This window comes from Diadema setosum, chromosome 9 (assembly GCF_964275005.1).
Source record: "Diadema setosum chromosome 9, eeDiaSeto1, whole genome shotgun sequence".
NCBI classification, from domain to species: Eukaryota; Metazoa; Echinodermata; class Echinoidea; order Diadematoida; family Diadematidae; genus Diadema; species Diadema setosum.
In genome coordinates this window covers 25885406-25912803 of record NC_092693.1, presented here as the reverse complement: position 1 = coordinate 25912803, position 27398 = coordinate 25885406, and the positions used below count along the sequence as shown (strand labels likewise).

General features: G+C 40.3%; 1 protein-coding gene across 1 annotated transcript in view; it reads right to left on the bottom strand.

The window, feature by feature from the left end:
• The window catches only part of LOC140233518 (E3 ubiquitin-protein ligase MARCHF6-like), a 193174-nt gene that overhangs the window by 60433 nt on the left and 105343 nt on the right, over nt 1-27398 (bottom strand). The window contains exons 11-14 of the mRNA XM_072313637.1: nt 19590-19724; nt 18463-18683; nt 18093-18230; nt 16811-17564 (exon numbers count right to left, since the gene is read on the bottom strand). Of these exons, the coding sequence (XP_072169738.1) occupies nt 16811-17564; nt 18093-18230; nt 18463-18683; nt 19590-19724 (1248 nt within the window). The remainder of the gene's footprint in view (nt 1-16810; nt 17565-18092; nt 18231-18462; nt 18684-19589; nt 19725-27398) is intronic.

Here is a 27398-nt window from a genome sequence, read left to right as displayed (position 1 = left end):
ACTCCACAGGATTAAAAAAAAAAAAAAAAAAAAAAAAAAAATGGTTACCACGGCAACACATTGTCTGATACAAATACAAAGGACATTTTGCAAAACTACACTTAAAGACCATCATACACACCAAATTTCACCTTCATAGATTAAATGGTTCAATTTGATACAAATATGAGTGGTTACCATGGCAACACATTTTTCTTACATTAACACATTGGTGTCTTGCATAACTACACCTCCCGATCATCATACATACTAAATTTGACCTTAATTGCTTGAATGATGTGGAAGTTATTCAATCCACAAGGTTTTGGTAAAATTATGGTTACCATGGCAACGCTTTGTCTGACAAACACAAAAATTATGTGATCCACATCTATGCCTCAAGGCCATAATGCCTCCCAAATTTGATTTCAATTGCTTCAAAACTGTGGAAGTTGTTCACTCCACAGGATTTTGAAGAAAACATGTGGTTACCACGGTAACGCTTTGTCAAGTACAAACACAAAGAGTGTCTTGCATAACTACACCTATAGATCATCATAGATACCAATTTTGAAATTGATTGCTTAAATACTATGGAAGTAGTTCCCTCCACAAGGTTTTGGTAAAATTGTGGTTACCATGGCAATGCATTGTCCGACAAACACACAAAACCTGTCTTGCACATCTATACCTCAATAATATTTATCATCATTTACCCTAAGTTTTATTTAAATTGCTTCAAAACTGTATAAGGACTTCGCAACGCAAGATTTTGCAACAGACCAACCAACCGACCGACCGACCAACATCATGGTGATTCCTATATACCCCCTTCACACTAAGTGTGGCGGGGGTATAATGACAGTAAATAGGGAGCTTTAGATTTTGACGCGCGGACGTTTGAGCCGACGCTTGCGCTGGACGTTCTCCTCTCCCTGCGTCGTGTGGAAAAGTAGCTTTAGATTATGCTGGGACGCAACGTATAAAAAATAAAATCGCGCCCCCATATGATCAGTGCATGAAGAAGCTCTCTGCGTCGCAAACTGTGCGGACGTGAAAATAGCCCAGTACGCGTAGTGAAAAACTCAGGCGACGCAAGCTAAAAATAGATTGACTTTACGCGCGCTACTGCGCACGCTCAGAACATGTTTTTTTCCTTTGAACGTCCGCGCGGCTAAAATCTAAAGCTCACCAATAAAGGGAAACTTGACACCCAAGCATGCCAGCCAACCAAGCTGGTAGAAAGGAATTTGCGTACACGCGCATGTAAATAGCATGGATTGGGCCTGTGAATTTGAACAGAGGCAATAGACACTGCATGCATGCTGGAGCCACATGTTGGGGTTGGTGAGAACTGGTGACAGCTTCCTGACAGCACAATCATGACAATCTAGCTGAGCTTCTTGTGGTCACACACTAAGCAAAACTGTGTGTTACCTCTCAAAATTTGAAAGAACTTTATGTCTGAACCGTGAAGTTGGACTGATTACTATTCAATTTCATTTCATGATCAACAGTCATTTGTTTTCTGCTCATAAAAGACATAATATAATGATTCCTTTATTGAATGCAACCTTCTTTCACTATAACCAAGCCAGAAACACAGTGCATGCTTTTCACACATCGGTAAAATGCAGAGCTGGCATGTATGGATTGTTGTTGTGGCAGACTGATTGATTATGGTACAGGGTAAGGGAAACGAATTCATTTTACAAATTGTGTTTATGAATCCGAAGAAAATAAATTCACATGCCCATATACATGTAGCCCCATTTTCACCTTACAAAATTGGATGTACGTTTGAATGTATGTCAGAACTTTGGCTGCGATTCTGCTGTACCTGTATATAAGGCGCACCTCCACTTTTTCATATTTCCCGACGTAAAAAAAGTGTGCTGCATACACAGAGTTTTACAGTATTTCCCTACCCACTGCTACAAGGAACTGCTCTGGAAACAAACAATGGCCCATGAAGCAGTATGGTTAGTGCGGTTAAGCCGACGGTATGCTGCTCTAGACAATAGGTGGAGAGAGTCATCCTAGAAGGTTGGCTATAGGTGTCTAGGCAGCACATGGCCCTCTTGTGAGATATTAAGCTAGCCTGCACATAGCAAGAAAGAAATGGGCCGACGCATACACCACTAACCTGAGAACATGCCACAATGACTTAGAAACATTTCACTAGCTCACTGTGGGCCCATACTAGCCAGTTTGTAGTTCCACTTTGTGCAAGAACAGAAATGGCTAAATTCACTGAGAAAAACTGTGATGAAAAGATCATTCCAATGATCAAACAAGGAAAAGTAGAAAAAAAAAAAAAGATTAAAAAGCGTCCCCGCTGGAAGTACATGTAGCATTTTGTAGCAAAATGTACAATACAGGTAAAAAATCAAGGTCAAAGGTCAAAGAAGTCAAAGGTCAAAATTCTGTGTAGAAGTTTTGAAGCCCTCACCTAGTTAGAAATGGCAAAGGAGTAGCATTTTGTAGCAAAATGTACAATATAGGTCAAAGGTCAAGGTCAAAGTTCACAACTGAAATTCTGTGTAGAAGTTTCAAAGCTCCCATGTAGTGCTATCATATAAAGCAAACAGAATAAAAATTGGCTCATGAATGACAGAGAAGTAGCAAATTGAAGACTTTGATCACACACGGACGCACAGACAGACAGACAGACGGACACACACACATACGGAGCCCGTTTCATAGTCCCCTGCTTGAACTCGTTCGGCGGTGACAAAAAGTGCTTACTACAACTACCCAACAGCAAGCATGGAATTTGGTGAAATAAAGCAAGGTGGTTTGATAATGCATTCAATCCAATCACCAAAAGGATCCTTCCCCAAGACAAGAAAAACTGCCAATTCTGGTCACACCTGGTCACTGCAAGTTTTTTCATTGATACAACCTGCATTTGATAAATTGACTCATTGGACAAACGTTTGCTGTAAGATGCTAAAAGGACAAAAATGGGCCCAACTAACTGTGAAGGAGGAAGGTCATTTGTATCAAAGTGCAAAAAGAGCTACCTCTATATTGGCTTATACATGAAGTACAAGTGGGAAGGGGGCAGGACGTGATTTCTCCAGGGCCATATGTATGAACAGCGCTACTCTGGTACTATGAAGTAATCGCTCCCCTTGCATGTGAAAGAACTTGGTTCCGCATGGAGAGCTCCCCAGCTACAGTAGGTGGTCCAGCCTGGCACGGAATTCAGCCGGGAGACAAATGCCTGAGCCTGAGACGCCAGTCTATCCAATAACATTGCAGTACCCCTAGAGCTGCACAGTGAATTTGGTGAAAAGGCTGTCTTAATACTTTTCATGCAAGCAACAACAGAAGAAATACCAGTTGAGGAAAAATATTGCTACCAGAAAATAATTGGCAACTCTGCGAAGGTGTCTCTGGAAGAAAGGGTGGGGGAGCATGGAGATCCAGCAGTGGACACTTCCCGCAATGGTGCATAGGCAGCTGGGTAGGTGCTACCCAAGAAACGTCGAAGTGACGTCTCTGCCTCCTGTCCTACAGCATTAAGATTAGTCATTATGTTCTCTTTAAGCCCCTGTCACACTTTGCTGGATAGGCCCACCATACAAGAAACAGGCGACATTTTGCTTATCCGTTATTCAAATTGTCAATCGGATCTGGTGGACAAAGTGTAAAGTTTACATCTTAAGAGGAGCGTACATGCATGGTCTAGGGACCGAACAAAATGAACAAACAACGCACCTGGGGAGATTGTGTATAGGACAGTAGAATATGCGCAAATGTACAAGAAAAGAATATAAACTGCATGCCCACCGGACAAAACGCACAGAATAAAAAAGACATGAAATGCATTTTAACGGGTACCAATGGATGCCAAAAATCAACATCCCTTTCTCATGCCTTTGCCTTATCCAGCAAAGTGTGACAGGGGCATAAACAGAGGCAGATGTGCCAAGCTCCACCTGAGACTGGGCATGAAATGTCTCAGTGGGGGAGCTGACTCGGGGTGGGAGCAATTGAAGCTGAGGAGGGGTGGAGGCCTCAGAAGTCCAAAAGGTGCAAAGTACCGAAGGGGCTGGGGCAAGGGAAGGGCAGCATGCTGCACTTAAGTGTCCCCTACTGTGGGCTGCTGGAGTAGGTGTCAAGGATGAGCAAAGGGGCTATCACAACGCATGCAGGCCAGCACTCGGCTGGATGCATTGTGAAGGCTTGTGCACACTGGTTAGAAGAAGGAAAACTCCCTGGATGATAGGGCATGTGTGGGTACCTAGACCTCAACCTCAGTCCCCCTGGTGGGGGAGGAGGGAGGACCACTGGGCTCCAATCTGTCTTTCACGAAGGCGAGCGAGGGAGCAGAAGCTGGGAGGGTGGGGCTCAGTGCTCACGACCACAGTGCTAGAACCGCGTACAATGTGGGGGAGCATGGCTACGGAAGGGGCGGAGTGGGCTGAAGAAATGGAAGCGGGAGGGGCCCCAATTTAGTGCTGCTGATGGAGAAAGAGCTCAAGAAGCCTCATGTTAACAAAAAGCTTAAACAGTCCAGCCGTGAATCCTCAAATTCAGAACCAGGAAACTAATTCCACCTCCTAGCTGCCAGACCCAGGCTGGCCGTGGTAGGGAGGAGAGAACCCCCTTATCAGCCCTTGATTCACAGAAGGAAAGAGAAACTCCTTCCAAGTTGGGGGAGATGGATGCAGGGGACACAAAGTAATTGTAGACACATTGAAAGTCTACCAGGCCCAGCTTGGATTCAAGTAGATCTAGGTTGGTCCAAGGACTTGGGTTTTAAACAATATTCTTTTTGATAGTTTGAGAACCAAAGGATAAATCCAAAGGCCTACCCATACGACCTGGAAAGATGCAACAACTCAAAGGCAGATACAACTGCTACCTGTAATTGCGTTATAACCATCAGAGGCTGCTTATTTGACTGCCTACAAGGATGGGGTTGTTTTTGTTTCCTTTCCTTGGTAAGAAAGCCAAAGGATATATACAAAAGCCTACTAAAAGTTCAAACAAACGTTTGAGTAATGTTCAGGACTCATTGAAAGTAATTGCTACTCCATGGCAGTTGCAACTGCCACCCATGTATGCATAACAACACTGGAAGTTTGTTACTGATAGCCTACCAGACCCAGCTGGAAAAGAGGTAGGAGGGTTTGGGAGACAATTTGGGGTTTTCCATAGAGAGGAAGCCAAATGCAGGGCCCAAGGGTTAGCAGAAAGTGAAAGAAAAACTTTTCAAAATTGAAACTAGCAACTAATCAAAGGCTGTTACAACAGCCACCTGAAAATGCAAACGCAGAAATGCAAATACGGGACTCAGTACTAGCCATAGTAAGGACACACTAGAATCACCAATGTATGACATGAATTTTTGCTTAAAAGTTGTGATTTAGGGACTCTAAAACCAATCCCAGGACTATCACTAGAGCCTATAAGATTACAAAAAGGAACAATCTCACCCCAAAATAGTAATAGGGGCTTGGAAAAGGTGAAACACCAAGAGCTCTACAGAACATGAGACATGGAGGGACAGTCGCAAAAAGAAAGAGGAATCATGACTTATGATTTCTTTCTTGAATGTATAATGTTCACCATAACCAAGCCAGGACACTTGGCCCATTACGTTGAATTTGCTAACTGCTAGCACCAGCAAGCGTTTCACACATAGGCACATGCACAGCTGGCATGTAGCGAGTATTTTCATGACACATACTGAGTTTGAGGGGATTATCAGTAAGCAATAAAAAACATAAAAAAAGCTATGAAGTGCTTTTCCTTCTTTTTTTCATTAAAAAAATTAAAAAAACTGGGTATCTACAGTGGTTCGACAGAGATGTCAGACTAGTAGATAAACTGAATTTCCATGATAAATCCCTTGAGATGATACAGTTAAAAGATGAAAACCTTAACAAGTTCAAACAAGGCAAGTGCCATAATGTGTCTCGCCCATTCGCGTACAAGAAATTGTACGCGAATGGGATATAACAGATAAAAAAAAGAGATATAACAGATAGAAAGAGATATAAAAGGGTAAAAATTTATGGCAAAAAAGAAACGTGCCATAAAAACTTAACATTGGGCCCTTAAAGTTCTTTGACCCCTGCCTGTGACCTTTGACCTTGTGGTGACCATCCACTCCCCAAGGGATATCTACCATCCAAGTCTAGTCACAAACGGAGTTATGGATCAAAAGTTATGACCCATTATAGAAACACGCCATAAAAACTTAACATTGGGCTCTAAAAGTTTGTTGACCCATGCTTGTGACCATTGACCTTGTGGTGACCATCCACTCCCCAAGGGATATCTACCATCCAAGTCTAGTCACAAATGGAGTTATGGATCAAAAGTTATGACCCATTATAGAAACACGCCATAAAAACTTAACATTGGGCTCTAAAAGTTTGTTGACCCATGCTTGTGACCATTGACCTTGTGGTGACCATCCACTCCCCAAGGGATATCTACCATCCAAGTCTAGTCACAAATGGAGTTATGGATCAAAAGTTATGACCCATTATAGAAACACGCCATAAAAACTTAACATTGGGCTCTAAAAGTTTGTTGACCCATGCTTGTGACCATTGACCTTGTGGTGACCATCCACTCCCCATATGCCAAGGGACATCTACCATCCAAGTTTAGTCACAAATGGAGTTATGGATCAAAAGTTATGACCCATTATAGAAACACGGCATAAAAACTTAACATTGAGCTCTAAAAGTTTGTTGACCCATGCTTGTGACCTTCGACCTTGTGGTGATCATCCACTCCCCAAGGGATATCTACCATCCAAGTCTAGTCACAAATGGAGTTATGGATCAAAAGTTATGACCCATTATAGAAACACGCCATAAAAACTTAACATTGGGCTCTAAAAGTTTGTTGACCCATGCTTGTGACCATTGACCTTGTGGTGACCATCCACTCCCCATATGCCAAGGGACATCTACCATCCAAGTTTAGTCACAAATGGAGTTATGGATCAAAAGTTATGACCCATTATAGAAACACGCCATAAAAACTTAACATTGAGCTCTAAAAGTTTGTTGACCCATGCTTGTGACCTTCGACCTTGTGGTGATCATCCACTCCCCAAGGGATATCTACCATCCAAGTCTAGTCACAAATGGAGTTATGGATCAAAAGTTATGACCCATTATAGAAACACGCCATAAAAACTTAACATTGAGCTCTAAAAGTTTGTTGACCCATGCTTGTGACCTTCGACCTTGTGGTGATCATCCACTCCCCAAGGGACATCTACCATCCAAGTTTAGTCACAAATGGAGTTATGGATCAAAAGTTATGACCCATTATAGAAACGCGCCATAAAAACTTAACATTGGGCTCGAAAAGTTCGTTGACCCATGCTTGTGACCTTTGACCTTGTGGTGATCATCCACTCCCCAAGGGACATCTACCATCCAAGTTTAGTCACAAACGGACCTATGGATCAAAAGTTATGACCCATTATAGAAACGTGCCATAAAAACTTAACATTGGGCTCTAAAAGTTCGTTGACCCATGCTTGTGACCATTGACCTTGTGGTGACCATCCACTCCCCAAGGGACATCTACCATCCAAGTTTGGTCACAAATGGAGTTATGGATCAAAAGTTATGACCCATAATAGAAACGCACCATAAAAACTTAACATTGGGCACTAAAGTTCATTGACCCCTGCCTGTGAGCTTTGACCTTGAGTTGACCTTCACATATAACAAATTTTAAACTTTGTATGACCCCTCTTCCCTCGAAGTTTGATTGCAATTGAAGCCCAGAGTAAAGAGTTTTTGTAGTGTTATGGACAGACAACGGACGGACGGACGATGGACGGACGACGGATCCCTTAGTCTCCCCTCACCTCCGGTGGGCTCGACAAAAACTGATTTATAAGGTTCACAACTTGTGAAATTGGAGGTAAAACAGTTGAACATGAAATCATTTCTTACAATTTTCATGCTTCCTCTTCTGTATGGATGGTAAGAGTCCACAGAAAAAGCAGAACATTCCCCACTCTTTCTACACAATGTTTACATTTGCAGATGCACTGAAATAAACTAAATACAGTCAACCTCCGTAAGTCGACATACATTGCAATCAGGACTGAGAAAAACACATCGACTTACGCGAAAGTCGACTTACGCGTAAGTCGACATTTTGTCGACTTATAAATGAAAACTAATTTCCCCTATACAGGATAAGATCACGATGCGGATCGCTACCCAAATCTTATTCATTTTGCCGCCAAAACATACCTACTGACATTAGCAACAATTATGTTTTAGTTCATGCATAAATCTCACGTGGATAAGTAATGACAACTCACAATTCCCAAATCTCTAGAGAGATTTTGAGAGAGCGGGATCGGAAACCTGGGCCCGTTTTTATACAGGCACTGTACTTTTTAAATTTGATTTGAAAAATCAAACGCATATTCCCCAATTGCATGCAACTTTGCAATTTAAATTCAAGTGCGTTGCTGCGAAGATATGCGTGTGAATTCGTATGATTCTGTCGAGATAACTTTTCAGTGCCGACCGAGTTGAAATATTTGCGACTTAGCGATTTAAATTCAAGTGCGTTGCTGCGAAGATATGCGTGTGAATTCGTATGATTCTGTCGAGATAACTTTTCAGTGCCGACTGAGTTGAAATATGATGTGTGATTTTCCTTCCCTAAGTCGCCATATTTGTTTTGCTTAAATTTCTATTGCCATACTCTGAAAATGAATTGTTCTCGCGCTCCGATACGCAACATTACCGCTCTGTACGGCATGGGCCAGTCTGGGATAAAAAGAAGAAGAAAAGTTTGTTAATCCGAAAACGACATCTTTCGGATTACTAACCTTCGAGAAAACCAATCTCTTTCGATCGTCAGAATAATTTAACTTTGGACTGAGATTTAAACCCTCGGCACAGCGAACTATAACAATAATTTGCTTCTATTTTTTCATTGACATTTCATGAAGTATGCGCTTCGGTAGTTTGAAACGTGTAAATGTTGCGATGTCTTTCCCCTGCTAGTGCAGACTAAGTTCGGTCACGGCGAAAGTTCCGTTATGAAATAAAAAATAATGCGCAAGTCTTTTCAACAATAACACAATCCGTATAGATTTTTATGCGTTTAAACGCAGTTTCTGGTTTCATACAAAAAACGCAAGTCTTTTCTGCAACGCTCTTGCGTTTTAAATACAGCAATTTTTAGAATTGCGTTTGCAATTGAGTTTAAGTTTCTTACAATTTTCTAGTTTCGGCCGATTATCAAACGCAAGTCTTTTCAGCGTTCCGTGTGATTTGATTGACTTGCATTTGCTTTTCGGGGTTGCGTTTGATTTTTAATTTTGCGTACGAAATAGAAAATAATGCCAGTCTCTTCAACAATAACGCACTTCCGTAGATGTTTAGAGATGCGTTTAAACGCAGTTTTGTATTCGTACAAAAACTGCAAGTCTTTTCTGCAACGCTCTTGCGTTTAAATACAGCGTTGCGTGTGATTTGATGGACTTTCATTTGATTTTTAGAATCGCGTTTAAACGCAACTGAGTTTTCTACAATTTTCTAGTTTCGTATGATTATCAAATGCAAGTCTTTTCAGCGTTCCTTGTGATATGATGGACTTGCAATTGCATTTGATTTTCAGAGTTGCGTTTCATGTTTAATTTTGCGTACAAAATAAAAAATAATGCAAGACTTTTCAACAATAACGCACCTCCGTAGATGTTAAGAGATGCTTTTAAACGCAGTTTCTAGTTTCTTACGAAAACCGCAAGTCTTCTCTGCAACGCTTTTGTGTTTGAATACAGCGTTGCACGTGATTTGATGGACTTCATTTGATTTTTAGAGTTGCGTTTAAACGCAATTGAGTTTCAGGTTCGTACAACTATTTTCAAGTTTCATATGATTATCAAACGCAAGCCTTTTCAGCAACGCACTTGCGTTTATGTGTAAAGTTGCTCGTGATTTGATACACCTGTATTTGATTTTTAGTTGCATTTAATTACATGTAGTTGCATTTTAATTAATTTTAATTAATTTTCTAAAAACGGGTGCAGGTTTCTAATACCGCTTCGGAATAATTAACGTTAGAATATTCGGATAAAAGGAAACACCTATTTCATGTTCTGATAATGATTCTCTACTAGGACCTATAGGTGTACAAAATTTTTGCGTTTTGAGAATAACGAGGAGAAAAGGGGAATGTGAACTGCTTTGGGTACTACATTTTAATTCTCCAATGTAAATGAGTGTATGCTCTTTCTATTCTGGCGTACAAGACAATGGACGCATGGTGCGAACGCTACCGCACCGCACACTAGCAAATTACTGAGTAGAAATGCTGCGAATCGGAGCGGGAAAACAATTCTTTTTCAGAGAATGGCGATAAGATTTTGAGTGAAAAAATTATGTCGACTTAGACGAGGGAATTAACACGTATTTCAGCTCAGTTGGCACTAAAAAATCAGGTCGACTTACGCGAGTTGTCGACTTATAAATGTCGACTAAGACAAAGAAATTTTCAAGGAATAACAACGGCAAAAATCGGGACTTTTTTATCGTGTCGACTTAAGGCGTAACAGATTTAATATCACGAGCGTTCGCCCGCGTCCGGCATGCCTTCTTATCTGTTAAGTAGCCAGCTTGGCTCGAGCTTGGCATGCGCCCATGCCGTCCGCGTTCGGGAACGCCAGCTTAAAAGTCTTTTGTTTAGTGCCTTTGTTTCGAACACAATAGCGTCAACTTCACTGCACCCAATCGACCACGAAGCCATCGCTCCATGTAGCCAGCGTTCGGGAACGCCCGGATTAAGTCTTCCCTTTGTCTTGTGCTGAACACTTATACACAGTTGATTTCATGGAAGTTTAAAAAACGGACAAATTAGCAAACAAATGAAACCACCAAAGGCATCGCACTATTACGCGTTAGTAACGCTGTGATTACCTTAATTTGCGTCGACGAGAGGCGTAATCAATAAGTATATCCGAAAGAGTATTTATTCCCCTTACATGAGCGTGAGACCACTCTTGTAAGCAGCTTCTCAGGTGAAGCAAAATGTGTGTAATGAAGTGACAAGTGTATTAAGAAAAACATTCACAATAGCTAGGTAGATTGACGGAAACTTGACACCCATGGCCGTGCCAGCCAGGCAACAGGCTGGTGGAAATTTCCCGGAACTTCAAAGCAGGTTTGCCGCCAGGCAAAACCGCAGGGTAAAGGAATTTGCGTACGCGCTGAATGGGTCGTAAACATCGTGTCAATTGCATGGGGCCTGGGAACAGGGGCTATGTATAGTAACCCTGTGCTGTATAATACGAGCATGCTGATGGAGACACGTGCTGGAGTTGGCGAGAGCTAGCTGATGAGAGCTGCCTGCCTGAAACCAGGGAGGTGCATACACATCTGGCTCTGCTGAAACTATGGAGCTATAGTACAGTAAAGTCGACACGATAAAAAAAGTCCCGATTTTTGCCTTTGTTATTCCTTGAAAATTTCTTCGTCTTAGTCGACATTTAGAAGTCGACCTGATTTTTTAGTGCCAACTGAGCTGAAATACGTGTTTATTCCCTCGTCTAAGTCGACATATTTTTTTTTTTCGCTCAAAATCGCCATTCTCTGAAAAAGAATTGTTTTCCCGCGAGTCGGTAATTCGCTAGTGTACGGCGTGGTAGCGTTCGCGCCACGCGTCCATTGTCTTGTACGCCAGAAATGAAAGGGCATACATTCATTTACATTCTTTGGAGAATTACATGTAGTTGCCTACCCAAAGCAGTTCACTTTCCCCCTTTTCTCCTGCTCGTTATTCTCAAAACGCACAAACTGTGTACACATAAAGGTCCTAGTAGAAAATCATTATCAGAACATGATACACGTGTAGGTGTTTCTGTTTAACCGAATATTCTAACGTTAATTATTCCGAAGCGTTAATAGAAACCTGGGCCCGTTTTTAGAAAAGCAATCAAATGCGACTACATGTAATTAAATGGAACTGAAAATTAAATGCAGGTGTATCAAATCACGAGCAACTTTGCACATAAAAGCAAGTGCGTTGCTGAAAAGGCTTGCGTTTGATAATCATATGAAACTAGAAAATAGTTGTACAAACCTGAAACTCAATTGCGTTGAAACGCAACTCTTAAAGTCAAATGAAGTCCATCAAATCACGCGCAACGCTGTATTCAAACGCAAGAGCGTTGCAGGGAAGACTTGTGGTTTTCGTAAGAAACTAGAAACTGTGGTTAAAAGCATCTCTTAACATCTACGGAGGTGCGTTATTGTTGAAAAGTCTTGCATTATTTTGTTTGTTTTTTTCGTACGCAAAATTAAAAATTAAACGCAGCTCTGAAAATCAAATGCAATTGCAAGTCCTTGTGATCACGCGGAACGCTGAATAGACTTGCGTTTGATAATCGTACGAAACTTGAAAATTGTAGGGAACTTCTTTAAAACTCAGTTGCGTTTCAACGCGATTCTATAAATCAAATGCAAGTCCATCAAATCACACGCGACGCTGTATTTAAACGCAAGAGCATTGCCGAGAAGACATGCAGTTTTTGTACGAAATTATAAGAAACTGCGTTTAAACGCATCTCTAAACATCTACGGAAGTGAGTTATTGTTGAAAAGACCTGTATTATTTTTTACTTCGTACGCAAAATTAAAAATTAAACGCAACCCCAAAAATCAAATGCAAGTCCAGCAAATCACACGGAATGCTGAAAAGACTTGCGTTTGATAATCATCCGACACTAGAAAATTGTAAGAAACTTAAACTCAATTGCGTTTAAACGCAATTCTAAAAGTCAAATGCAAGTCCATCAAATCACAAGCAACGCTGTATTTAAAACGCAAGAGCGTTGCAGAAAAGACTTGCGGTTTTTGTACGAAACTAGAAACTGCGTTTAAACGCATAAAAATCTATACCGAAGCGTGCTGTTGTTGAAAAGACTTTAAGAATCATATTTTTTTATTTCGTAACGGAACTTTCGCCGTGACCGAACTTAGTCTGCACTAGCAGGGGAAAGACATCGCAACATTTACACGTTTCAAACTACCGAAACGCATCGTGCTTCACGAAATGTCAGTGAAAAAATAGTAGCAAATTATTGTTACTGCAGTTCGCTATTCCGAAGGTTTAAATCTCAGTCCAAAGTTAAATAAGTCCGACGATGGAAAGATATTCATCTTTACGAAGGTTAGTAATCCGAAAGATGTCGTTTCCGGATTAACAAATTTTTCTTCTTCTTTTTATTTCAGACTGGCCCGCGCCGTACAGAGCGGTAATGTTGCGAATCGGAGCGCGAGAACAATTCATTTTCAGAGTATGGCAATAGAAATTTAAACAAAACAAAATCACATGGCGACTTAGGGAAGGAAAATCACACATCCTGTTTCAACTCAGTCGGCACTGAAAATTATCTGGACAGAATCATACGAAATCACACGCATATCTTCACAGCAACGCACTTGCATTTAAATCGCAAAGTTGCATGCACTTTGGGGAATATGCGTTTGTTTTTTCAAATCAAATTCAAAACGTACAGTGTCTAGAAACGGGTCCAGGTTTCGGATCCCGCTCTTTCAAAATCTCTCAAGAGATTTGGGTTTTGTGAATGAAGATGTACACAGCGATAGAGGCTCAGCTCAGTAGATACCTGCCTCCAGTGACAATATTCATGTATACAACAAAAGAGTTTGTGAGCCCATTAGCGCAATGTCTATTCATGACTATGTGTAGCTGGTGCCCGATCGATACTTTCATTGTTTGATGGCACATGACTAGTTGACCATGGAAAGGGGATACATGTAGGCCTACAGCTTGACTGCTTCCGCACAGGAGGAATACCAACCTGTCCATTCTCAAGTCGACCTGCAAAGAGAATCTCGCTTTTGAGCATTTCAGGCTCTTGGAGATGTGGAATTGGGTTGTGTAAAGCTAAAAGCCGCGTTTACACCATGTTCCCGGCAACCACGGCAGTCACATTTCAGGCCATCAAGGACAAAACGGGACGGACGTGAAACAACGCTGTGAGACGAGATAGGCAAATGTGACAGGCCGTGATTGCCGTGATTGATATTTGTTGATGTGACAAATAAATACGATTCATTAATCCGAAACCGCACGAATTTTGTGATTCTAAAGGTGCATTTATCGGGATATGAAATTAATTACGTTACTCTGAAAACGAATAACACAACTTGTTCCTTTTAATTTCTGGGATTAACAAAACATCAGAAAGCAAAGCTTATTCAATTTTCGGATTTTTAGTCTGACATTGGGGGTTAGTAGTTCGGAAAATAAGTATTGAAAATCTTTGAGGCAAGAAAATACGTTGAATTCTTATTATGGCATCGTTATTTCCTTTGCCTTATGTTCATTATTCCGAAAGAAGAATAAGGTTCGTAAATCCGATGGTTCTTTTTGCAGAACCCGCAAAACACGCAAATTTGATATGCCTTAACTAATAAATTTGTTAATCCAAAATTGTATTAGGGCTCGTTAATACCATTTGTGGCATTACGATGTATTCCGAAGGTTCGTAAATGTGAGAATGAATTACGTGCATGGTACGAAACTTATATCATTTTTGGCTAAAAGAAAATTAAAAACGCCGAATCTTTTCCTGTGACGGGAATATGGGTTTATTTCTGAACGTGACATCGTTTACTTCTTTGCACGATATTCATCATTCCGGAAAAAAAAAAATATTCAGATGGTTCATTCATCCGAAAATGGAAAAAAGGTGGGTCGTTTATCTGTAAAGGAATTATCATATTCGTGGTAAGAAACTTCGTTTTCGAATCAGCTATATAACGTCCGAAATTTCGAAACTTATAAGAAAAGCGAACCTTCAGCATATTAAAATAGCGAATCGTAACAGTTTTTTTTTTTTTTTTTTTTTAATCGAGCAGTGTGGAATAACAAATATCCGACATTTATTTTAGCATGGTATGGAGCAGAATGTTACTGCTATTCACTTCCAAAAGTAAAAGCAATCATCTGACATTTATTCTGGCATCTTCTGAATGTTATTGCTATTTACTTTCGAAAGTAAAGCAAATATCCGACATTTATTTAATCACCGTATGGAATTGAATATTACTCTGATTCATTTCCGAACGTCAGAGGAAACATTCGACATTTATTTTAGCATCTTCCGGAGCTGAATGTTATTGCTATTTATTTTCGAACATAAAAGCAAACATCAGACATTTATTAGGTTTTATTTATTTTTTATCATCATACGGAGTTGAATATTATTATTATTCATTTCCGAACGTCAAAGCAAACATTCGACATTTATTTCAGCATCTTCCGGAGCCGAATGTTATCCTTAATTCATTTCCGAATGCAAAATCAATATTATCTGACATTAATCTAAGCACCGTACGGAGCTGACTCTTACCGTTATTCATTTCCAAAAGTATAAGCAAACATCCGACATTTATTTTAGTAACATACGGAGTCGAATATTACCGTTATTCATTTCCAAAAGTATAAGCAAACATCCGACATTTATTTTAGTATCATACGGAGTCGAATATTACCGTTATTCATTTCCAAAATTAAGAGCAAACATATGACATTTATTTTAGCATCTTACGGAGCCGATTGTTACCGCTGTTCATTTTCGAAAGTAAAGGCAAACATCCGACTTTTTTAGTGGCCCGATCGGGCCACCAAAATCTTCATTTCTGAAATTTTGGTGGCCCGACGTGCGTTTTTGGTGGCCCCGAGCCACCGGGCCACCGTAAGTGTCGAGCCTTGACTAATGTCATCGAAAAGTAAACCAGAATGCAACTTCTCGCTTGTGAATCATTGCTTGTGAATAATCGCAAAACTTTGGCAAAACTTTTGGAATACCAGCCCTGTTCATGACGCTTGGAAACTGCGAGTCGAGAGAATTTTGCGAACTGGTGCAATGTTACTCCGTAGCGTAGGCGACTGTACTTGACGATTAAAAATGCATGTGGAGTCGCAATCGTTTGTAAACTGTCTGAAGTGCGCGATTTCTCTCACCCTGTTTTTTGCCACGCGATTTATTTTTAACTGGCAAGAACGATGTGGAATTCTGGCGTCCACCGTAAATTGTGCACTTGCCGGCGCAAATTGTTCTTTTCATAGGTGAAGCCGTGCGCGGAAGGCACGTGGTTGGGATAATCCTTGCGTTCCTAAAGCGGAAAGGAACGCCATGAATGCGACTTGTGAGCAAGTCCGTTCTGTTGCGTCCAAGGAACGCCCTCATTAGGCTGATGAATAGAGGGATTAAGCCCCCCATTCTGCACGCAGGAGGAATAGGGGCGTCCCCTAACAAAAGGAGGAATGCGAGCGTTCCCCATGCGGCCGAACGCTCGTGAAATTAAATCTGTCACGCCTAAGCGAGTTGTCGACTTATGCGATGTCGACTGAAGCAAGGTTTACTGTATTCATATTGATTAATCGGATGATTTCACTTCTAGTTTACAAAGGTAAATATTAACTATTTTCATTTGCTTTTTTATGAAGTGGGACAAGTTACATATACAATGGACTCCCTTATAACGAAGTCCTCGAGACCGGCAATTCCCTTTCGTTATATCAGAATTTTGTTATAACTGAACAAATAAACAATAAAGAAAAAAGAGCGAATAGATTTTACGGTCTGAATTTTTACTTCGCTGTAACTGGAATTTTGTTATAACCGTGTTCATTATAGTGGGAGTGCGCAGTGATCATTTCAAAGCCACCAGTCTGGTAAGTTAGAAATCAGAAAATGGGAATTTGAACTCATGAGTGCACACAGCCAGTACTTCATGCTGTAATTGAGATAAACTTTGCCAGTGGACACTTTTATGCTCACCCTAATATGGAAGAGGTTTGGTCTGTTGTATGGCTCAAAATGTGTAGGTTGTCTGTTATTGAGAAGGGCATGATGGGCAGCATGCAGTCCAACTCCTAAATCCACTGGGTTCTCTTGATCCATCACATGGACAACTTCATCCACTCCTTCCATTCCCTCTGCCCCTTCCTCCTCCTCCTCTTCATCCTCAGGTCCACTGCTTTGTTCGTCTGTGTGGTCTCCATCCTTGCCATCATCCAGCAAGCCCTCTATTGCAACTGAGTCAACATCTCTCTCTACTTCCCTCATCTCAACATCGCTATCTTCATGGGAGTGCCTGAGCTGCATGTGCTGTGTAGCATCATCATTATTGTCATCATTGAACTGTCTCTTCATTTTCTCACTCTGCTCAAACTCCTTGTGAAAGAATTTGTTGCTTTTCTCAGGGAGTGTACATGTTTCAAGAGGCAAGTCTGTCAGTTGTCCTATGGTTGAATTTTCAGCCACTTCAGCAAACTGTTCAGTCCTGTGTGGTACATTGTTGACTGCACTGTTTAAGGCTCCTCTGTCAGCAAGTGCCTCATGGTAAGTCCTACCTATATCAATAAAATGAGCACCATGATTTTCTTCCAGGTCAACACGATTCTCATTTTCTCCTTCTTCATCCTCTTGTATGTTCTCCTCCTCTTCATGGTCTTCATCAGCTTCATCACTACCTATGTCATCAAATTCTTCATCAAGTGGAACATCACCAAGGAGGTATGATCTGAGGTCCCTGTAAGTATACAACATGTTGACAATTTAGCTTTACACTCAACGGACATGAAATCATGCTGATTTTTGTTTCACACAAGCCTTAGCCTTTACAAGCTACAAGTTCCCTCTGTTTTTATGAATATTCATATGCATCAAAACATGCATGTACAAGGCAGTGTACATGTACACATGTACAATGTTTGACGGTTGCACAGTTGACTGAGATGCCTCCTTCCACTTCTCATGCAATCACTTTATCTGCCATATCCATTTTGAAGAAGCTCTTTGATTCTGACAATAGAGGAAGTGCACAAACATAACAGTTGTCAATTAATTTCTGACAATAACACTATATAACATATATTTGACTTGCACCTAGTAGAATTTATGACTAGATTTTGGTGGGATGAACAGACGGGTAGACAATCCCGAAGAAAACAAAATACTTCCAGGCAACCTTCAGGGTGGAGGTATGAAAAAAGGAGCAGTCTACATGTATCTGGTAGAAAACAAGAAATTCAGTTTAAAGAGGTAAGAACACACTCACAACAGGAAAGCTGCCATAATGGTCCAGTATCTGATAAGGTTCTTGAGCCACATGCGGGTGTGACCCTGTTCCAGGAGTGCTGGCAAGACCACTTGAAGAAGAAGAAGTTCAAGGGACAGCTCTGTCACAGCAGTGTCCCTACAGGGGGAAGAGACAAACCAAGCATTACAAAATCACTTGTGTGATATCATTATCACTGCAGCACACCTGAGAATGTTTTTTAAAACCCTTCAATCAATTCCTTACCACCATCTTATCATTTACGAGTTTCCCTCTTTCAGGTATGTTTGTTTATCAGTGTGTATCTGCATTTTATCTGTATGCTGTTCTTGAGCTCTCCAGCAAGCTGGTAATGGAGTTGGACACTCACCCAGAGAGGTGCATGTGGTACGGGAGGAAAGTAGGCAGGAGATGTTTGATAATGGTGACTGGCAGCCACACCATGAGCAGTACAACACTACCAAACACGACTATGGAGAGGATGAAACGGCGGGCATGGCGGTAGATGGGCAGATGGATCATCTCCTGGACGGGGTTGAAGTCTGGGTCATTGAGGTTTCTAAGGAACCAGAGTACACCAGGACGCAGCACCTTGGTTATCAGATAGAGAGCAAATGAAAGCAGGCATAAGCTTAAATGTGGGCATATTCCAAAGTGATCAAACCCACAGAACAATCATAATTAATAGGCTGGGCCAAGAAAATGAGGAATCTTGCGAACCATATATACCTGTAGTAATGTATGTATTAAAAAAAAAGCCTCAATACCCAAACATAATCTTTAGATTGCCACAAAATGCAACTCCTCCCAAACTGCTGTCATTTGAGGTATTTTGTGATCTGTACTACTATTATTAAAGGAGGATATAGAAGAAAAAAAATGTGTTAGTTTATTGCTCTAAATGACCCACATGATATTGAAGTAAAGTTTATTGAAATTAGCCTGTTATCATTCATTCATTCATTCATTCATTTTCATTCATTTGTTTATTTCCAACAGAAACATATAAATATATATTACAGAAATTGAATACATAGATTTCATCATAATACAAAATAAAGGATAAGTTTACAAAAAAAAGTAAGTATATGGAAATGTTGGAAATGGGGAGGAATGCTAAAAAGCTGGGCTTGTAGGGTGCATTCCCCCCATACGTAATACAAGAAATTATATGGTCGATTGACTGATATACATAAAAAGTGCATGAAACAAAGAAACTAAGACAAAAAGACCTATAACTGACCTAACTAATCCGAAACAAGAACCCTGAACAAATCCCTACACTAAATCCTCAAATATCAAACTGTGGAGTTCATCCCAAATATCTCATACTTGTACCTATGATTCTTTACATATCTGATATCAAAATTGAAAAAAGTCTTCAAGTATAACATTGTTACCTTTGAAAAGGGCATGGGTGAAATAATCTGCAGATTAGTTTCACTTTTAATGGAAACATATACATGTAATGTCTTCTATAGGACATGTGAGAGTTACCTCTCTGAGCAGTAGTATAAACGAGGCAAAGTAGAAGACATAGGCCATGCCAACTAGCCAGTGAAGAAAGGTGGCTGTGCCTGGAGCAGCATGAAACCCTTGCAGCCTCTCCTTGATCGTCACATCAAATAGAGACTGGTGGAGAGGGAAAGTTGAAATGACACAGGGTAAAGATATACTCAATTGGAGCATAGTTCATGTAATATTGCATCAATGCTCGGTATTGCCAATACCTGGGTGCCTCACGGTAAGCATCGCTTAACCCGTTGAGGATGAGTCCCGAGTATACTTGGGCAGGTGTCTATGGGAAATGCGTGTTGTAGCAAAATCAAACTGTCCTCAACAGGTTAAGATGCATTATGGGATAGTTCAAGCAACAAACTTGCACCCGGTTTTGGCTGCATACGCACTCAGGTGTCGATCTCGTGGGATGACCCCTAGTCTAGAATCTAGACTAGGGATACTACAAAAGCATCAGTTAAGGGTCTAGTGTTTAGCTAATTTGCTTTATTTATAAAGCACACTAAAAAAGGATTACTTTGCGAAGCAAATGAATGAAGGTTTGTTCCGATGATGCATTTGCCAAAATTATGAGACTGCTGTGTCTTTTCTTATTAGGTGATACGCTATCAGCGTATCACCTATTGTGTTTGCTAAAATCTCCCTTTATTTTTTAGGTGATACGCTATCAGCGTATCACCTATTGTGATTGTCAAAATCTCTCTTTATTTCTTTTTTTTTTATTCTTCTTTCTTTCAGCCACATTTTGTGTCGTGTATATCTCAACAATGACATGACGGAATAACATGAAATTTTCAGTCAACATATCTCATGACAATATCTAGCCACATTAACATTTTCATGACAATAACATATCTTTGACGTCATCTAGGCGCCATTTTGTGATTTTCGGACAATGTCACATGATCGAACATAACTTCATAACTAAATGTCATTTCTGTATCATTTTTCGGTGGACATAAAGTTCAGGTCACGCTTGATCTTCCTCTGGTATGCTAATTACCCAGGTCATCATGACGCGCGCATCAAAATTTTAAAATACTCAAAATGACTGCCCAATGGGAAATCTCGAAGTTTCAGACAATTTTAAGCGTTTCAAAAAAATTCAGCGCGTTTTCACGCGCACAGGGCGTAAGTAACATGAAAATGCACTTTTTGCAACTGATTTGGATTCCTGATACTTTGAGTAACATTATCCATTGATTTCCGATTGATTTTGACGTATAACAAAGGAATTCATTTGCGTCAAAGCTAAAAATCCGCGCGCGCGTCTATCGCACCTCCCGTTTTCTCTTCCCTTTTCGCTACGTTTGTTTTTGTTATACTGTAGGTGGGAATGTGTGTATTTACATAACACCAACTTGAGTGGGAATGAAAACTTAATTAATTAACTCTACGCCAGGTGTATAGCATCTCGCTCATCTCTTTGATATTTCAGGTTGTTAGTGTTTGACCCAATAACGGAGTTGTAGACAGGCTTTATGTTGCTATAAAGGTAAATTGTGCCACATGAGTGGAAGGTATCACTGTTTAGTATTAGTAATGAACTTTTTCATGTCCCTCCCTGCCAATCATAATGTGATTGAAGGGGTTGTGTGTTGTTCTGCCAAATAAAAGGCAAAACTTTTATTTTCGTAATGGCTGTTTCTCTATACGTAGCCGTAGGTGACGAGTGTTGTTGGCATCTGGGCAGTGAAGAACAGAGTATCAGGCTATAATCCCCCCTGAGTTATACGTGCTAAGCGTTCAATTTGATATATCTTTCTTAATGTAGTCAATCACTGCTAATGGAGTTACAGAATTATGTTCTGACACGTTTCACCGAAAGTTTGTAAAGCAAAGTTTATGGACTATGCAAGCAATGGTGCATGATTAATACCATTGATTTCAGAGGCGAAATTATGGTATGCCTAAATGTTAGGGTGTCATTGCTTTGGAATTGCTGAGACAATATGCTTGGCACTCCTTCCACTTCTAATTGTCCCCTTTGAAGATGTGTCGGTCACGGGTTATCGTCATGATTCATCTTTCACGTAGAAGCTTACGTTCCACAACCTTGGTTCGAGGAGACTTACCGTTTAGTTACGTGGTTAGAAGCAATGTCTCTTTCTTTATTTTAATTGAGGTAATGCCGCTTTCGTCCAGGTACAAATCACAATGTCATGTAAACAAACACACACTCTCTGTATTTGCCTTTGTTTTGTACTGGACGCTTCATTGCTTTTACTGTTGGAAAATTTCACAGGCTTGTAGCTGAAAGAGATTTCTTTATTTTTCTTTTTTCTAAGACAGTTTAGCTTCACTCCGATGTCATTTATTCTACTATTTCATCAAGTATACGCACCCCCACGAACACAAACACGTAATTTCCCTTTTTTGTATCGGAGGTTAAAGTGTTTCTATTGCTCATGGGAATTTTTGGTTATCGCGAAATTACAATTCATTTAGCTGAAAACATGGCTACTCAAGCAGCAGAGCCCTTAAAATTTGTCAGTAAGTAGTTACAATATAGCACCATATTTCGTCCAGGTACAAATGCCATTGTCAGGTTAAGACACACACTCTCTATTTTCCTTTGTTTTGTATTGGATGCTTCACTGCTTTACTGCTGGAAGGCTTGTTGCTGTAAGAGCTCTCCCAAATGATCTATTATCATAATCGAGAGAGCTGTTTTTTGTAGAGCTATCTCCTCCGAAGCCGTCGGCTCCGGGCCCCCCAGACCGGTGTCGTTGGCAGCGGGAGGGTCTCTTCTATTCGGTCGGCCAGGTTTCGGCCGCGCTCCTCCTCCGTGTCGACGTCGAGAGCGGTACAAAAAACAAAGAAAAACAAAAGACAAACAACAACATGCTGCGTTTGCGCGCTGGTGCGCTGGACTCCCGCTTCAGTGGCGAAAGCTCTATCATCGTTCTTCGACGCACACACACGCACACGATGTATACAGGTTATATACAGCTCGCGCCAGCTCGCAGGCTCAGGTCGCACACACAGAACTCTACAATCTGTGGTAGCACAGTGGGCATTCTCGCTCGCCCAGCTGATCGTTCGCGGAGACATGATACACGCACTATGGGTACCGGGTACGGGCAATATATCGCAGAGAGATATGTGTATGCATTGAGCCTGTCGCTGCGTTGCATTGCATATCATGATGCGTTCTCCGTACACGGGAAGCTACGAATGCCGTATTTTATTTCCAAGACTGCAGGATCCTCTGCAGCTCAGCTACGTCATTCAGTTTACTCTCAAGTCGGGTATCATTGTACTCAGACCGTTTAGCAGTGATGTCGACGGCTAAATATCCACTTAAATTTTGTATCAGACTACAGGCCTAAGCCTGTGTACGTATTGACGATGGTTACATGAAACACACTATCTGCGTGCATTTGATATGGGCTCTCATATGGTAATACACGGCTCGGTCATACAAGGGCATTTACGTACAGTTCGCAATTGGCGTGCCCAAATGAAAACAGCGAATGCTGTTAATATTCTATTGTATTTTGCACAACTACAGGATACTATGCAGCTCAGGTACGTCATTTAGTTTGCTCTCACGTCGGGTATCATTGTAGTCAGACTGTTTAGGACGGCTAAATATCGACTTAAATTTCTGTCCTTGCTGATCGTGCCCTTCCATTTAAGGTTACACGCGCCGCTGTCCATCCGTTTATTGCATAGTTGCTGTAAATATGAATATTCATAAGACACGTGCGGACGTGGGGGAAAACCTCGCTTTGCTGACCGCCTATTTTTGAAGTTACAAGTGGAAATTAAATGGGTGATTCTATAGTCTGTCAAACCAAGTTTTGGTGATAAAAATAAAAAAGAGGGAGCAAATGAAGACAAAAATATTCTTCTTTTTCCCATAACGTGGGAAAAGAAATATTAAAGAAAAAATATGTGGCCCTGAGACCCATGGATACCCACGGATGCCTACTTATTAAACCTATAATGACTATCATCTCCCCTCCCAAAATAATATTTATTAAATGATGATACAATAATAGTATTCATGATAATAATTCTAATAATGATAATGTACAGTCTGAAGCAGATAAATGGGCGAGGTTATGTAAACATACTGTCGTTGTGTGGGGTTTTTTTTAAAATGACGTGGTAAAATGAATATTATTTCAGGACATACGCCACTTTTCAGCTTTTTCATGAAGAGAAAAGATGTGTTTGCGTTGGGGCCAGATAGGGCTCATGAATTTTTTTTTTTTTTAACGGGCGTCAAGACTGAGGGCGAATGGCATGGGGAAGAGGGAGATATGCAGGGCAAAATGACAATGGCACCCCCCCCCCCGTGCTTCGACGGGAAGAATCTTTGGGCAAAGAAAACAATCCTCGAATTTCCACGGGAGCTGCGAAGTTGATCTGTGATAACAGCAAGCGGGGCGATTTTAAAATCCCATTCCATGGACCGGCTCCTCAGCTCGGGTGTTAGGAGGGGATGGCCATGGGTAGAAGAGGGTGCAAAAGAATAAAGGAGAAAATAGTAAAGTTCTTTCTTTTTGACTACTAAAAACGCGGCGAAAATAATATGAATAAATTCAAAAAAATATGAGGCCCTCAGACAGGTGGATTTCCACGGGTGCTGCTAGTCATATTATATAATGACAAGATTAGATATAGCAGTTTTGGTTATGCAAATAAGGGTCAAAGTTCATATTTGAAAAGGCCAATATTAAAGTTAAGATGATCTTTGAAACACTTTATTGTCGTATTTCAAGTTGTTCGTGTCAAGGACGACATGGTACAGATACACTGTACTATTAAAGCAAACCTGTTAATCTGCTTTGGCCTACTTGCACACGCAGACACACGTACAGGACTTTCCATGTGGTTTGCCATTGTTATAAACAATATGATCTGAATCATAAAGGTACAAAAAATTCGACTTTACTGACATATCATTGCAGCAATATAACTTAAAGTCGCAATATTTCATTGTTTTTGTTGTCGATCACAGGTGACCGATATCTGATGACCCCAAGCGTATCACCTAACTCGTCTTTTACAGTGACGAGTTTCATATCTCATTTTTATTCTATCTTTCTGGACAATTTTGTGTCGTCTATATCTCAACAATGACATAACCGCATAACATGAAATTTTCAGTCAACATATCACATGACACTATCTAGCGACAATAACATTTTCATGACAATAACATATCTCTGACGTCATCTAGGCGCCATTTTGTGATTTTCAGACAATGTCACATGATCGATCATAACTTCCTAACTAAATGTCATTTTTCATCAATTTCGGTAGACATAAAGTTCAAGTCACGACTAATCGTCCATTACTATGCTAATTACCTAGGTCATCATGACGCGCGAGTCAAAAATCAGAAATGCTCAAATCGACTTCCCGACCGGTTTTCTTGAAGTTTCAGACAATTTTAATCGTTTCAAAAAATTCCACATGTACGCGTCAGACCGCACGTTTTCGTGCTCACAGCGCGTAAGCATCATGAAAATGCACTTTTTTTCAACTGATTTGGATTCCTGATATTTTGAGTAACAATATCCATTGATTTCCCATCGATTTTGACCTATAACAAAGGAATGCACTGGCATCAAAGTTGAAATTCCGTGCGCGCGTCTATGTGCAAATATAGTGAAAAAACATGTCTTTGCTTATTCCGCCATAGCTCTTTAAAACGTCCAGCAACCCTATGTTTTTATTGCATATTACAAAAGCATATGAGTTGTAAATAACATTTCAAGTATCAATCTTTCGAGGAAAACTCGATGACATCATATCGTCATCTGAATTCAAAAAAGTGGAATTATTACTGTTTGACTTTGAACATTTGCCTTTCAAGTCCATGTCATTGTTTTGCAATTTGATGATGTCATCATACTGGAAATTTTGATTAAAGGTAAAGACTCAAAATCAGCCAAATTTATGTGTTATGTCTATGGGAGGTGATTTTTTTCATAACCTTGACTTGACAACATTCTAGCACCTCTATCTCAGTTGCTTTTGCTCCATTTCTTCTAAAACTTAAGTATTTTGTGGCAGACACAATAAGCTGTAGTAATCATGCATTTTATGCTTTTCAAATATCCACATCATGCTGACAATTTTGTAGTTAAAACTGAAAATAGGCTGGAATGGAATCTGGGCGAAATGATTCCTGATTTATTTATCAAACGAACCCGTTGCGAGAAGTTGCATAGCGCCATCATAGAACGATTGGTGATTTATCTATGCAGCTGCATACACCTTGATCGATCTGGCCGACCCATTGCTAGAAACCCGCTCTGCTAGAAATGGCATAGCACCATCAAAGTCAATTGTGGTCACTTGAAGATGTATTCCCGGCTGGCAATAAATTGCATAGTGCATGTTCTCGTCAGTGATTCATGTACGTGGGCACGATTGATTTTTGCTCTATTTCATTTGAAAGTCAAAAATGTTTTAGCTGAGACAACAAATCTTCGTAATTTGGCATTGAAATATCGTTCAAACACCCTTATCAGGGCAAAATTTTCAATATCACAGTAAATTTGTTTTGTAAATGGTATATAGATTAAAGTTTCGCCTCCGATCTTCGGGAGAGCAATGTGGCTCAATCGCTTAGCGCGCTGCATGTTCATTATGCCATACTGGAGGACGAGAAGTTCGAGTCCCGCAGGACGCTATTTTTTTTCTCTCTTTTTCTTTCTTTTTTTTTTTTTTTGGCAGTTCAGCTTCACTCTGATGTCATTTATCGTATTATTTCATCAAGTATACACACCCCACGAACACAGCCACTCTATTTCAATTGTTTTGTGTCGGAGATTGGATTTGCTTCATTTATCATACGTAATGTTGTAAATTGCCCTTGGTACAGTGCCCCGTTTGCCACCTTTCGTTTTCTCTTTCCTTTTTTCTACGTTTGTTAATCTTATACTGTCACACAGGTCAGAAAACAATTTACATGTCTCAACTGGAGCAGGAATGGCAACTGAATGAATTAAGTCTAGGCCAGGTGTATGGCGTCTTGCTCATCTCTTTGAAATTCCAGATTGTTATTGTGTGACCCAATAACGAGTTATAGACAGGCAGGAAAGGAATGGGCTTGATATTGCTTTATATTATATGAGGTATTTCGTGCCACACCCTGCCAAGTGTAGTAAGTATGACGGGTTCTCTGTCGTTTATTTTCGTCATGGCTATTTCACTAGTAGCCGTAGGTGATATGTATTGTTGGCATCTGGGACAATAGAACAGATCAGTATCAAACTGGAATCACCCTGAGCAATGTGGTAAGCGTTCAATTTGATGCATTATCTTTCTTCTTTAAAGTCAATCACTGCTGATTAAACAATATAACATGGCATGTTCCACTGGTAGTTTAGGAAAAGGGAAGTTAATGCAAGATGCAATCACATGTGCATGAGTGCTACCATTGATTTCAGAGACGTCATTGTGGTGTGGTAATGGCGGTGGTGGTAAAGGAATCATTGCTTTTAAATTAATGAGACAATCATTTGCATCAAGACCGTATTTCCGTCTAGCAATAGAATGCATTTTCATGCGTGCACGTTTATTATCCTGACGTGGACATTTTCTTTTTCTTTTCCTTTTATTCAAAAATTTTATATTTAAAGTTATTTCTTTCCCCTAATATATTTTTTTTTTTGTGTGTGTGGATGTTCCGTGGCCGAGTAGTAGAGCAGCGATTTAAGTTACGGTTTTAATGCATCTTGTTTAGCTTCTTCTCTGACGTTAAGTTGATGGTTTTTAAATTTGACATTGTCTATCTATTTGTTTATGCTTAAAAAACACTGC